The 12,636-nt window shown below is 32.9% G+C and overlaps 1 protein-coding gene across 1 annotated transcript in view; it reads left to right on the forward strand.

The window, feature by feature from the left end:
• LOC126827091 (sortilin) overlaps positions 1-12,636 on the forward strand; it is a 31,253-nt gene that overhangs the window by 11,529 nt on the left and 7,088 nt on the right. Inside the window, exons 5-19 of the mRNA XM_050556285.2 lie at positions 169-333; positions 633-706; positions 2,639-2,745; positions 3,017-3,159; positions 3,728-3,811; positions 4,105-4,165; positions 4,617-4,870; positions 5,334-5,436; positions 6,441-6,517; positions 7,304-7,580; positions 7,992-8,115; positions 8,890-8,964; positions 10,345-10,458; positions 10,741-10,894; positions 12,241-12,344. Coding sequence (XP_050412242.1) covers positions 169-333; positions 633-706; positions 2,639-2,745; positions 3,017-3,159; positions 3,728-3,811; positions 4,105-4,165; positions 4,617-4,870; positions 5,334-5,436; positions 6,441-6,517; positions 7,304-7,580; positions 7,992-8,115; positions 8,890-8,964; positions 10,345-10,458; positions 10,741-10,894; positions 12,241-12,344 — 1,916 coding nt within the window. The remainder of the gene's footprint in view (positions 1-168; positions 334-632; positions 707-2,638; positions 2,746-3,016; positions 3,160-3,727; positions 3,812-4,104; positions 4,166-4,616; positions 4,871-5,333; positions 5,437-6,440; positions 6,518-7,303; positions 7,581-7,991; positions 8,116-8,889; positions 8,965-10,344; positions 10,459-10,740; positions 10,895-12,240; positions 12,345-12,636) is intronic.

Consider the following 12,636-nt stretch of genomic DNA (forward strand, 5'->3'; position numbering starts at 1 on the left):
TGTAAAATATAAAATGGTATATCATGTATCAAACTAAGCATTACATTTTAAGACGTATTCATAAGATGAAATCTTTATTGAATTGCACATAACTAAATAAAAATAAACAAATTTGAAAATACTGTTCACATGCCAGTGAATTTTTCTACAAACTTTGTTTTATTTCAGATCTATCTCCTCACCTACCACAATTATGTTTTACTCACAGACGATGGTGGACTAACATGGAAAAAAAAAATCATTACCATGGACGACGAAATCCCACAGGCTCTAATCTTTCACTCTTCATCTGACAAAGAAGATTACGTCATGGCTATTTCAGGTCAACATAAAGTTAGTAATTTCACAAGTAAATAAGTAGTATTTGAGGAATTGTTGGGTTTTTTTTTTTTCAATTTGATTACTGGTATGTAGAATTATTACTAAAGAAGTCAGTAAATTCATGATTTCTTTGACAGTCAGTCAAATAACGTGTCAAATGAATTTTATTGTATTTTGTGTGAAAAGTTCTAATAAATTCTGATGATCTGTAAACTCCAACAGTCAGTTCCCAATGTTTGTGAGTTTTACATTAATTTTGTGCACTATGCAATGTTCTTGGGTTTTAATTATTACACAAATATAATTTTCAGCTTTACGTAACAACCGATAATTGGAAATCACCTGTAACTGGTAATGATGGAGAAAACATTCATACTGCTGTTTGGTAGGTGACATCTTTTAATCCTTTCTTTCTTTTATCCTTTAATATGTGTTGGAATTATGCCATATGGCTGATATTTTGTTAGAAATTCTAGTGAAGGAATAATTAGTGACAACTGTTGAAAATACTGCTAAATTCATATAGACCTAAGGCTTTAAACATACATTATGCAAGAGCTAAATCTGTCTATTACAGGTCTTTCTTGAGGCCTGAAATGGTATATAAACTATTAATTAGACATTTATTACCTTGAAAAGACCTTAATCAACCTTCGATGCAGAGATAGGATTTCAAAACATTTCTTGTCAGACATTTTTACCGAAAATAAAGGGACATAACTCTTATCGTTATTTCTACAAGCAGTTTTAGACCACACACAAAAACCACGTGTCAACAACATATTCAAATTCATACGTAATAAAAAAATAAGTGCACCTCGTTATTTTTCATATTTAATTCTCTTGCGGTATTCAAATTTATGTCAGTATATTCCTACAAAATTACTTGTTATCATAAAACGATAGAATGTTAGTGTACCAACTACTGCCGACTATTGCTGGCACGATATATCGTTGAATCGATACCTGTATTGAATCGCGGGATGCAGAATCGATTTTTCACGATTCTTTTTTGCGTTTTCTCAAATATATTATGAACTTTAAAACTTTAAATTATACCCTAAACTTTAGGCCTGAAATGTTATCTAAATTATTAATTAGACATTAATTAACTTATCCAGACCATAATCAACTCTAGATGGCATCACTAGCCTACGATCTTAAGTGGATTATGAGCCTATTTACTGCATAACTTTCCTTCTCGATTAAATGGATAATCGAGACTATGCTGTTTATCGTACTGACTTTAGTAATGATGACCGAGGCTAGGCAGAAATTACATTCGCTTAGTTCTCGGTTCATAGTGGATCAATTTGAATGGAATTTTCAGCAAATTGCCTTTACGTTATCTAGTTTTTAATTATTATAGTGAGAACTGACAACTCATTATCGTATCTCCCATAATGTATCTTTAAATAAATGAAACAGACCCAAAGTAATAAGTCAAAGTATCTTGTTCATCGTGCGATAGAAGTTAAGGTTCTTGTTAAAAATCAATATAATGCCGATCTCATGCCATCAAGGAAAATCCCCTCTATGATTAGCAATATTGCATCAAAACATAATTGCCTGCTACTTGTCTCTGAAGACAATTCAGAAAAGGAGTGTTGTACAAGGAGAAAACCTGATTTGTTAGAGCAGACTATCCACTCTACAATGATTTCAGTGGTAGAAAATTACTTGCCTTTGTCCATATTATGAAAAATGGAGTTATCCCCCTTATGAAACCTTCACTCTTCGGTTTTATTTCCGCATCAGGTTGGCTTGATATGTAAAGGCATCTTTGAATAATATTATATCCTCAAATCTAACTCAGTAACTGATCATTGCAGTGCCATGATATCAAGGCTTTGTTAGGTTATCTGTCACACAGTCTGGCAAAGCACAATCAGAATGAACACTTGTCAGCTCTGATGAATGCATATGGTCCCCTCACTGTAGCAGTAGTTCATGAAGACAGCAGCGTGCGATACTGCAGATGTTGCTGCATAATCTGCTAATCTTGTAGAGGTGTTGTAATGCTGTTGCTGAGGCTTACAGCTTCAGGATAGTAGTGTGATGACATCCAAACCTTCGGATATTGTGTCTTCCACAGAACTGTAGGAGTTCTGCTGACCATAGCATTTTAAAAGCCACATTCTATACCCCATGTATACCATTAGATCGTGATTTTCAACATCTAATGATCTGTTATGTCATTTAGAATAGCAGGATTAAAGTGTATCTCTTAAACGAGAATCACAATCATCCATTATAAAATTAGTGAATTTCCCTTGTATCTCAGTAATGAATATGTTTTCAATTTATTTGGTTATAGGGGAACAAAAGAATCGAAACAGGATGAATTTGTATTTTGTCTAGTTAATAGTAATAAAAAAAGTGAAAGTACCTCCGTGCAAGATTTTATTAATAGACTATTAACTGGTAGGTAATTATTTTATTTTATCTGAGTATCACAGTAAGACGTTATTGAAGAAATAGTTATAAGCTACTTTGAATAATTAATGTGTGTTGTTTTTTACGTCCACATCAAATGTAGTCTTATATTATCATTACATGTTTCTGTTGGTTCATTCAGCTTTCTTCTAAACGTTCAACACACTACAGTTCTTGGGCTTAATTTGTTCAGATTCACAGGGATTGTGCATTTGTTTCTAATTAAAAATCAGTGTGAACTGTATTATTATATTTATAGATAAATATCAGACAGAGTATCAGCTGTGTAAACACAATGCCAATTCAAAGTCAATGAGTGTTATTTTGCAAAAAGTTGCTTCATTTGGAATTCAAGGAGAATTTCTTTATGCATCTGTTTTCAAGGAAGTTTTTGCCGAACAGGTAATTAATTGAAGTATTGTTTAGTGAGAAATTTTAGAGACCCTACCCTCTATAGGGCATAGATTGAAAAGATTTACCGTGCTTTTTTGCTGATGCTTTTCAGTTTGACCTTAGTATCCCTTTTCGATAGGGGTGTTGGATGGCCGAATGGTTAGCACGAGCGCGCTGTATCATAAGGCCTGTCATTGAGTCAACTGGCGTGGTTTCGAATCCCTGGTTGTACGTGACAAGGAGTGGGGTCGCCTGTCCAACCTCGTGGGTTTTCTCCGGGTCCTCCTGTTTCCTCCCACTGCTAAAGACCCCTACGCGCAAGCGAATTATTGAAATAAAATTAAACCATATGTTAGTCCCGAAATGACCTAGTTTGTATCGAGTGGAAGTTAAACCCCACTTCTCTCTCTCTCCCTTTTCGATATGAAATCTGATGATCTACATGAGTTGTACACTGCGGCGATAAATGTGTCGTGCATGCATAAATGACACATAGTACTAAGCAGATTACTTTTTCCTTTAGTAAAAGTAATAGAAAATTATTTATATTAATTTAATACTTTATTCTGTTTTTAAGAATGCTCAAAAAATTATGAAAGTGTCCACCGATGGTGGTGCAACATGGAGTGAAGCTCAGTTACCTACATTAACCGTAGACCGAGTAAGTTTTTATAGTGAGTTATTCTGTGATGCAGCAAAACAAATGTGTATAAATATTGCTACAAATATGTTCATAACAATAATAGCAAAGTGTATTCCATCTAGTATTGTTTACGTCCCAGGCCATCGATAGCAACTTGTTTCATCTTTTCATTTCACAGACCATCTCTCTCAGAACACTTGAAAGAAGGCCCTGAACTAATGAGTTCTATTAATAGAGATAAAGAATGAGTCGATTATGTTTTAAGTGAATGTTTAGTAAGATTTATAAGTAACATTTGTATCTATTTACAGTTTTATTCAGTGTTGGATATGTCAGAAAAACTTATCTTCATGCATGTTGATAATCCTGGAGGTACGTAAAATGTTAGAGTTAAGAATATAGATTATTTCTCTAAGCTGTAAATAATGTGACCAAATCATCTACATATACCAGTATATGGCTTATCCCACATATATTGAGACACAAGGAAAATGCTCCATTTTTATGAATGTACAATTGTAAATCTTGTTGAGAGATACACTTTGATCACTCAAGAGATTAAGGATCACTCAAGAGATTAATGATCACTCCAGAGATTAATGATCACTCCAGAGATCAGTGATCACTCCGGAGATCAGGTACCACTCCAGAGATCAATTCTCTCAAGCACGAAAAATTGAATTAACGTTTAATGGTTCCGGCATGGGGTATAAAATGTGGCTTTTTATATTTGATTGACTTATTGAATTAAATTACTCATTAACAGTTTTCAAAGTTACTTTGGCTAAACGAATATTGTTTATAAATTCTTTGTTTATTACAGATACTGGTCATGGTACCTTATACACATCTGCTGGAGAAGGAATCATTTATTCTGAATCACTTCAAAGACATCTTTATCCTAACTTTGGTCGTGGTGTAACAGATTTCTATAAAGTTGAGTCATTACGTGGAGTGTATCTGGCCAGTCAGATAGATAGTGATGATTCTATACATTCTATGATAACGTTTGACCGAGGTGCTATCTGGCAACCTATTAAAGCACCTGAAAATGTTGAATGTAAAGATAAATTGAAAGTAAGTATGAATTGATTACTTAGTCTGGACTTCTGTTCATAAATTAAAGGCACAGTATTAGGCAGATATAGACATTCAGTTCATGTTGGGAAGACCATAAGTTAATAAAATTGCTAAAACCTAACCTAAGTTGGGGCCTAAAAATTTATGTATATATAATGATACAAAACCATTTTTTTATATCGGAAACAAAGTAAGCTTACATATGCTTTTCTTTTGCAAATTACCTAAAAGAGAAAAAAAATATCTTTCATCTTTCTAAAAGGAAATTTCGAAAATCACTTATTACTATTTAGACCTGTATCATTTCATATTGAAATTTAAATCATAGTTCTTTTAATTTATATTTGGTAGAAATGTTTTTTGAAATTTTAATAATTAATTTATATTTGGTAGTGATGGTTTTTTTATAAAATCATAGTATTTTAATTAATTTATATTTTAATTAATTTATATTTTATAGGGATGTTTTCTACAGATTCACAATAAATACAGTGTAACTCGTGGTATTCGAGCTAAGCTACCACTTAGTGTTGCTGATGCTAAAGGTTTAATTTTAGTTCATGGTAAGTATAAATTGGGATTTGAATTACTGCAGTTTTAAATTATTTAAAGATGCATTATGTAAGGGCTAAATCTGTAACAACAGTAGCATTGACAATCAAGACTACACTGTTCATCAGACGGCCATAAATTTTTAACATATTCTCTTTTCATTATCTATTTTTGAACTATTATAGCAAGAACTGTCAGCTCTTTATCGAAATCGTACATAATGCATCTTTAAATGAATGAATTATTATTTCAGTGATTTGCAAATTTGGGGAACTCTGTTTCAACAGCCATAAAATTAATTGAATTTCTAATTACTTAGCCTAAATAGCACCAGCAAAACATATTAATAATATTCTACTGTGAGTAAAACCTAATTAGAAAATAATTCATTATGTATATCACAGTCATTTTTTTATATACCACATTGAAATGTGAATCCAAATAAATATAAAGAGAGAGGAATCCAAACACTCTCTGAAGAAGTAAGTTTTTACACTTACGAAACATTAGATTCTATTAAGATGGTTTTGTGATATCCAAACTTTGTTTTAACCACATTGAAATGTGGTCATATATGGTCGTCGCCCCTGTCTGTCTGTCCATCCGTCCGTCCAGCGTCCACAATTACTTGTGGATGCTCTAGTGCCTACAGTTAATATCCGATTGACTTTAAATTTATACACAGTGTTTAAGGTCATGAGATGAAGAAGCCTATTGATTTTCAGCGATTTCCGATGTTTGAACAGCTAATTCCATGATATTAAATGTTTCGTATACTAAGCGTTAGCATGGGGCAGAACTAAAAGCCAAACAAATTCTAATGATTTTCTGATAATTACTTAATGAGTTGTTACTCTTATCAGATTTAGTGTATTATAAATGTTTAAGTACGGACAATAGAAAAAAAATGCGACAACTCTTGATGACTGCTCGGACGACCTAGCTGCTGTGGGTGTATGTTTTGTTGCCTGGCAACTTATCTTTGACGATACTTTCAATTTTTCTATTATTATAGGTCATGTTGCAGATGCTCTTCAGACAACTGAACCAGATGTATTTTTAACTGCTGATGGTGGATATACATGGAGAAAGGTTATTTCTTTAACTCAATCAATCAATCAGATCATTTATCAGAGATGTACCATATTTTGCGTTACATTTTGCCAATGGTTTTCCAGGAATAATCAAAATCTCAAGGTTTAGACACACCATTCTACAGCCATAACATACATGGAGGAGAGAAATGGAGTTTACGATCCACTCATTACAAACTATGTCTTTTTGGGACTAATTCATAAATAATTAAAGATACATTAGTTAAGAGTTTTATAATGAGTTGGTCATTCTTGCTATAATAATTCAAAAATAGATGATAAAAAAAGAAAATGTTGAAAATTTCAGTCAAATTACTTTGTTCTGAACGGAATTGTCACTGTTGTGACATCAGTTGTGCCTGCACCATCTATGAGAATTGGCAATCGTTTGATTGACAGACGATAACTCCACCCACATATTCTCAATTACCAAGTAACATGCTCAATGGCTATGGTAGCCTCGATTGGCCTCGCTTACACAGAGTTTAAGGTCTTGAGACAAACAAGTATATTAATTTTCAATGAATTTTGATAACTTGAACAGCTAAATCCATGATATTAAAAGTTTTGAATACTAATGTTAGCATGGGCCATACAAATTCTTATGATTTTCTGATAATTACTTAATGAGTTGTTACTCTTAATCAGATTTTAGTGTATTATAAATGTTTCATTACCGACAAGAGTAAAAATATGCGACAACTCTTGATGACTGCTCGGACGACCTAGCTGCTGTGGGTGTATGTTTTGTTGCCTGGCAACCTATCTTTTATTTTTCCTTCAGGTTTTAGATGGTCCTCATCATTATCAAGTTGCTGATTCAGGTGGATTGATTGTAGCTGCATCACTTTCTACTGCAACACCAAACAAAATTAAATTTTCTACTGATGAGGGTCGTTGCTGGCATGAGTATCAATTTACAGATGAAGAAATTAACTTGACCGGTTTATTGACTGAACCTGGAGGAAAATCTTTAACTGTTTCTATTTGGGGTTATCATAAAAAAACAAGGAAATGGACCATTAACGTCATAGATTTTAAAGATGTTATTAAGAAGGATTGTAAGTATGAAATGTTTTTTGATTTAGAGCAAAATAAGATGACCAGTTTCAAGGAGGCATTCAGTCTATCACTATGTCGATACTCATCCAAAAAATGATTGTATTCATTCTACGAGGAGTTTATGCCTCTATTACCGAAACTTCGTAAGCTCTCTAGCTACAAGTCAGTCTTTTTTAGCTTTTTTTTCCTTACTTGATGTTATTATTCGCCCTAATCCCCTTAAATCCTATATAATTTAGAATCATGGAACGATTTCTCTCAGTAACTGCTCCTGTAACACTGATTTTATAGATTTTTATTTAAAGTGCTGGAATTGTTTTTCTTGACCTGTACCCTGAAAAATGCAATAGTTAAAAGTTTTATACCGCAAATATGATGTTGTTATTATAAACGCTGTGTCTTGTGTTTAGGTTCTTCAGATGATTATGTAGAGTGGAAAGCTCATGAATCCATGAGACAAAAGGAATATAAAGGTGTTGATGGTTGTTTACTAGGTAAAAAAGAAACCTTCAGGAAACTAAAACCAGATTCATGGTAAGTTTAACACTGGTCCTTTTTACTGCCATATATCATAATATTTAGGAGATGAACACCTTCTTGTTCAGTGATATTCAACCTATCACAAGATCATAAGTACCCAAGGCTTATTTTTAAGAAAACATTCAGTCATAAAAGTTTTGAGAGGGGGGTGCATTGGCCATGATAATGGCCACGATTTGAATTCTTACATTCATTACACTAGTTTTAATTGCTGAATGGTTACCAAGACTAATAATAATTAAACTTTACAGATTTTTTGGTTTTTTTTTAATAAACCAGCGGTTGCCATGCAAGATATGCCCACCTTTTGCAAGAGATAGATAGAGAACAAGCTGGAAAAGAAACATGATTTTTTGTGCAATCAGGGACCATAATCCAGAAAGTTACGGTCCGATATGCACGAATATCGATAGGAACCAAGATCTTTGGGTTATAAACATACATTTCAAGTTTCATCAAAATAGGATAAAAATTATGACCTCTTAGAGTGTCCACAAGCTAAAAAAAGTGATTTTTCGAAACAATCTGGGGCCATAATCCATGAAGTTACGGTCCGATACATGCCAGTATTGAAAGGAACTGAGATCTTTTGGAGATAAACCCACATTTCAAGTTTTGTCAAAATCTGATAAAAATTGTGACCTGTAGAGTGTCCACAAACAAATTGTGGACAGACGGACAGAGACGACAACGACAATAATGTGGGCTTTTAAAAATAATATTGTGTAAGCATATGTGTAAATATATTATTTGGTCTTTTTTTACTAGGTGTAGAAATAACTATTTTTATAAGCCAAGTACAGCCACTCAGAAATGTAAATGTACCCGTGAAGATTATGAATGGTAGGTAACAAGATATTTTTATAATTCAAGAAAATTTTGTGATCAGTGATATAATATATCCACATGATGTAGATGTGAAGCTTGACCCTTGGACGATACAAAGGATAGAGGCCATATTCTTATGTTTCTATAAAATTCTCTCATATGAAGCTATCCATCATTAAAACACACTAATTAATGCTCTGTTGATGGCTATATAAATACCGTTCTATAACACCAGTCATGAGTTGAATTATTGCCCCGATCGTGGAAACCCTAGTATCACTCTACAGACCAGAGTTTTGAACATATATTTTTCTGACTTTGTGAGATTATTTGTTTAAACATACATTATGCAAGAGCTAAATCTGCCTATTGCAGGTCTTTGTTTAGGCCTGAAATGTTATCTAAATTATTAATTAGACATTAATTAACTTATCCAGACCATAATCAACTCTCAATGTCAACGCTAGCCTGCAATATTTACTGGATTAGGATCCCATTTTCTGCTCAACTTTCATTCATGATTTAATCACGAAATGGATAATCGAGACCGTGTTTTTTTTATCGTACCGACTTTAGTAATGGTGATCGCTAAAATCTCAGTTCAGAGTGGATCAATTTGACTGAAATTTTCAGCAAATTCTCTTTACATTATCTAGTTTTTAACTATTATAGTGAGAACTGCCAGCTGTTTATCTCATCTCCCATAGTGTGTCTTTAATAGTATTAGTATAACAGTATTAGTGGGTTTTTGCCCTATCATTGAAACTTTGTAATCAAAACTAAGGTTTTTAAAACACTTTATTTCAAATTTGCTGGTATTAGTGATTAACGCAAACCTTGTATTCATTCTGTGAGTCACAGTTTTAGTCTAAACTTCTTGGGAGTTTAAATATGGTCTGTATTAAAATTCAAAAACACTCATCAATTGTTTGGGAGTTATGCAGATAACTTTAAAAACTTACAACCAAAGTAATTCTATGAGAGATTTTTTCAAACTTTCTGGTGACTATAACCTTCTCAAACAGCTTGAATCTGTAAGCTGGTTTTGTTTGTTTGTTTTGTTGTATAACAGTCTAAATAAAAGATATAGTTAAATTTCAAGTGTTGGTTTTCTTTATGATAATGAAATTTATTTGGTAATTTGTATTGTATTAAAAGTAATATGATTTACAATAGAAGAGAGTGACATTGACAATTACCTATCTTTGAGGATGGGCAAAAGATCTTACTATTTAACACAGACGAAACTGTAATATGCAGTGTTGCCTTTCACTTATCCCATTGTTGATGTTGCTTAGAAAATGGAATCCAAGAATGCAAATTAAGACTAATTACAGATTTTTTTTTAATGAAACCTTGTAAGTATAGGAATGACAATATTTATCTGTTTTCTAGTGATTATGGTTTTGAACGACCAGCTGGAAGTGATGCATGTAAAAAGAGTCCCAATATAGTAAATGATCTTTATATATGTAAACATGGTGATGAAGAAAAACTGATTACTAATGGGTAAGTACTTTTAATAATTTTTTTACTCTGTTTAAAAGTAAGCTATGTTTGTAATCAAGTATTTTTTTTTCAAATCTGAAGTCATACGTCAAATGCATCTGACAGGGTGTCCATGTGTTATGGTTCCAAATGGATAGTGCATTGTAAATTTAATGTGACAGTATAAAACTAGAGGCCCAAATGATTAATTTTGACGAAAAAATTTGTTACATTGATGAAAATAAATCATGTTACAAAATTTTTTGTTTGGTAGCTAGTATTACCTTTTTTTTTTTTTTTTAGATATCGGTTAATACCAGGTGATGTATGCACAGGTGGATTTAAACCTACAGAGAAACTAGTGGATTTGAAGAAAGATTGTGAGGAAGGAAAAAAAGTTTTAGTAGAACTGGCTGAAAAACACAAAGCTGAACCAATTATTGACACAAATAAAAGTGTAAGTAGTATATAAAATTATGTTGTCTTAAGAATAAGATACCTCTGGTTCAAATTAAAATCACGCTAATGCTCGAAGTAGCAAGTCATAACCATGGATAATTGATGTTCTGTTGTAAGGTTAAAGCTCCCAGACAGCAAAGTCAGCAACATTGAAAAAAAAAATTTATCTGTCAAAAATTGGTGTCAAATTCTGATTTCATATCTTCTCTCAAATATAATATTGATGGAACTGCCAGATTTATTTGTCCTGTGATTGTTGCAGTTAACTGGATTTTCTGTGAGCACTGTGATAGTACAATAGGATTAGCAGTATAAAGAAATTGTTGTATTATACATCAGACAAATTATGGTACTGGTATAAGAATATTACATGAAACAAAGCCAAATATGTGTGCTTTCTTTCTGTCTGCCCAACCTCATGGGTGTTCTCCAGGTCGTATGTTTTTCTCCCACAGCTATAGACCTCAACATGCAACCGAATTATTGAAATAAAATTGAACCATATGTTAGCCCCGAAATTACCTACTCTGTTGTATCTAGTGGACGCTAAACCTGATTTATATCTCTCATGTGGACGTATATTGTCATCACCTCTGTCCATCCGTCCACAATTTGTTTGTGAACACTACACAGGTCAAAATTTTTGTCCAGTTTTGACGAAACTTGAAATATAGGTTTATATCCTAAAGATCTCGGTTCCTTTCGATATTCGCGCATATTGGACCCTTACAATTATATCACCATAATGATAACAGAGTTTGAATTTTGTGAAAATCGGACCAAAATTGCGGTACAAAATGGCCACCGCTCGTACGCAAATAGTGAAAAAGTATGTAATACCAACGTTGTGGACTCTCTAGAAGTCACAATTTTGTAAAAATCGGACCCAAACTGCCAGACAAAATGGTCGGTCCTTGTACGTGATAATAGCTTTGTACCTAATGCATTCACTTTAGATCCTACTGTCTGTCATTGATGAAGGGATTTGAATGGCCGAATGGTTAACATGTGCGTTGCATCATAAGGTCTGTCATTTTGTCAAGTGATGTTTCGATTTCCAGCTAGTTTGTGACAAGGAGTAGGGTCGCCTGTCCAACCTTGCGGGTTTTCTTCGGGTCCTCTAATTTCCTCCCACTCCTAAAGATCCCTATGCACAAGCAAATTATTAAAGTAAAATTGAACCATATGTTAGTCCTGAAACGACCTGGTTTGTGTCAAGTTAAGTTAAATCCTCTCTCTCTCTCATTGTGTCAAGTGGCATGGTTTCCATCCCACTCTTCTACATGTCAGAATAGAATATTTCTTTCAGTATATAATAAGACAATAAATTTGTTATTATTTCAGGGTGCCCATCACGCTATTGTTACTATTATTATTGTAATAGTATTAGTGGTTGTTGTTACCTTATCATCTTATTTCCTTTATAAAATGTATCTGTTAAGAAAACAGTAAGTACATTTATCTATCTACTTTAAAAATAGAAATAATGCAAACACAAATTTGATAAAAATCTTCCTTTCTACTATGGTACTAGATGACTGTTTTAACCATCTGAAAATTTAAATGTAGAACATTACTGAATTGAAATGAGGGTTTTAACTCCCTGTTTTTTTGCACCAGTTGCACTAAAGAATAGCAATAAGTAAACTTGAGATATAAAAAAACAATAGCAAATTGTCATTACTTGAGGCCTAGTCACTCGGACATCACACATTACTAATACTTAACATAGAACAGACT

This window comes from Patella vulgata, chromosome 7, assembly GCF_932274485.2.
Source record: "Patella vulgata chromosome 7, xgPatVulg1.2, whole genome shotgun sequence".
Taxonomy (NCBI): Eukaryota; Metazoa; Mollusca; class Gastropoda; family Patellidae; genus Patella; species Patella vulgata.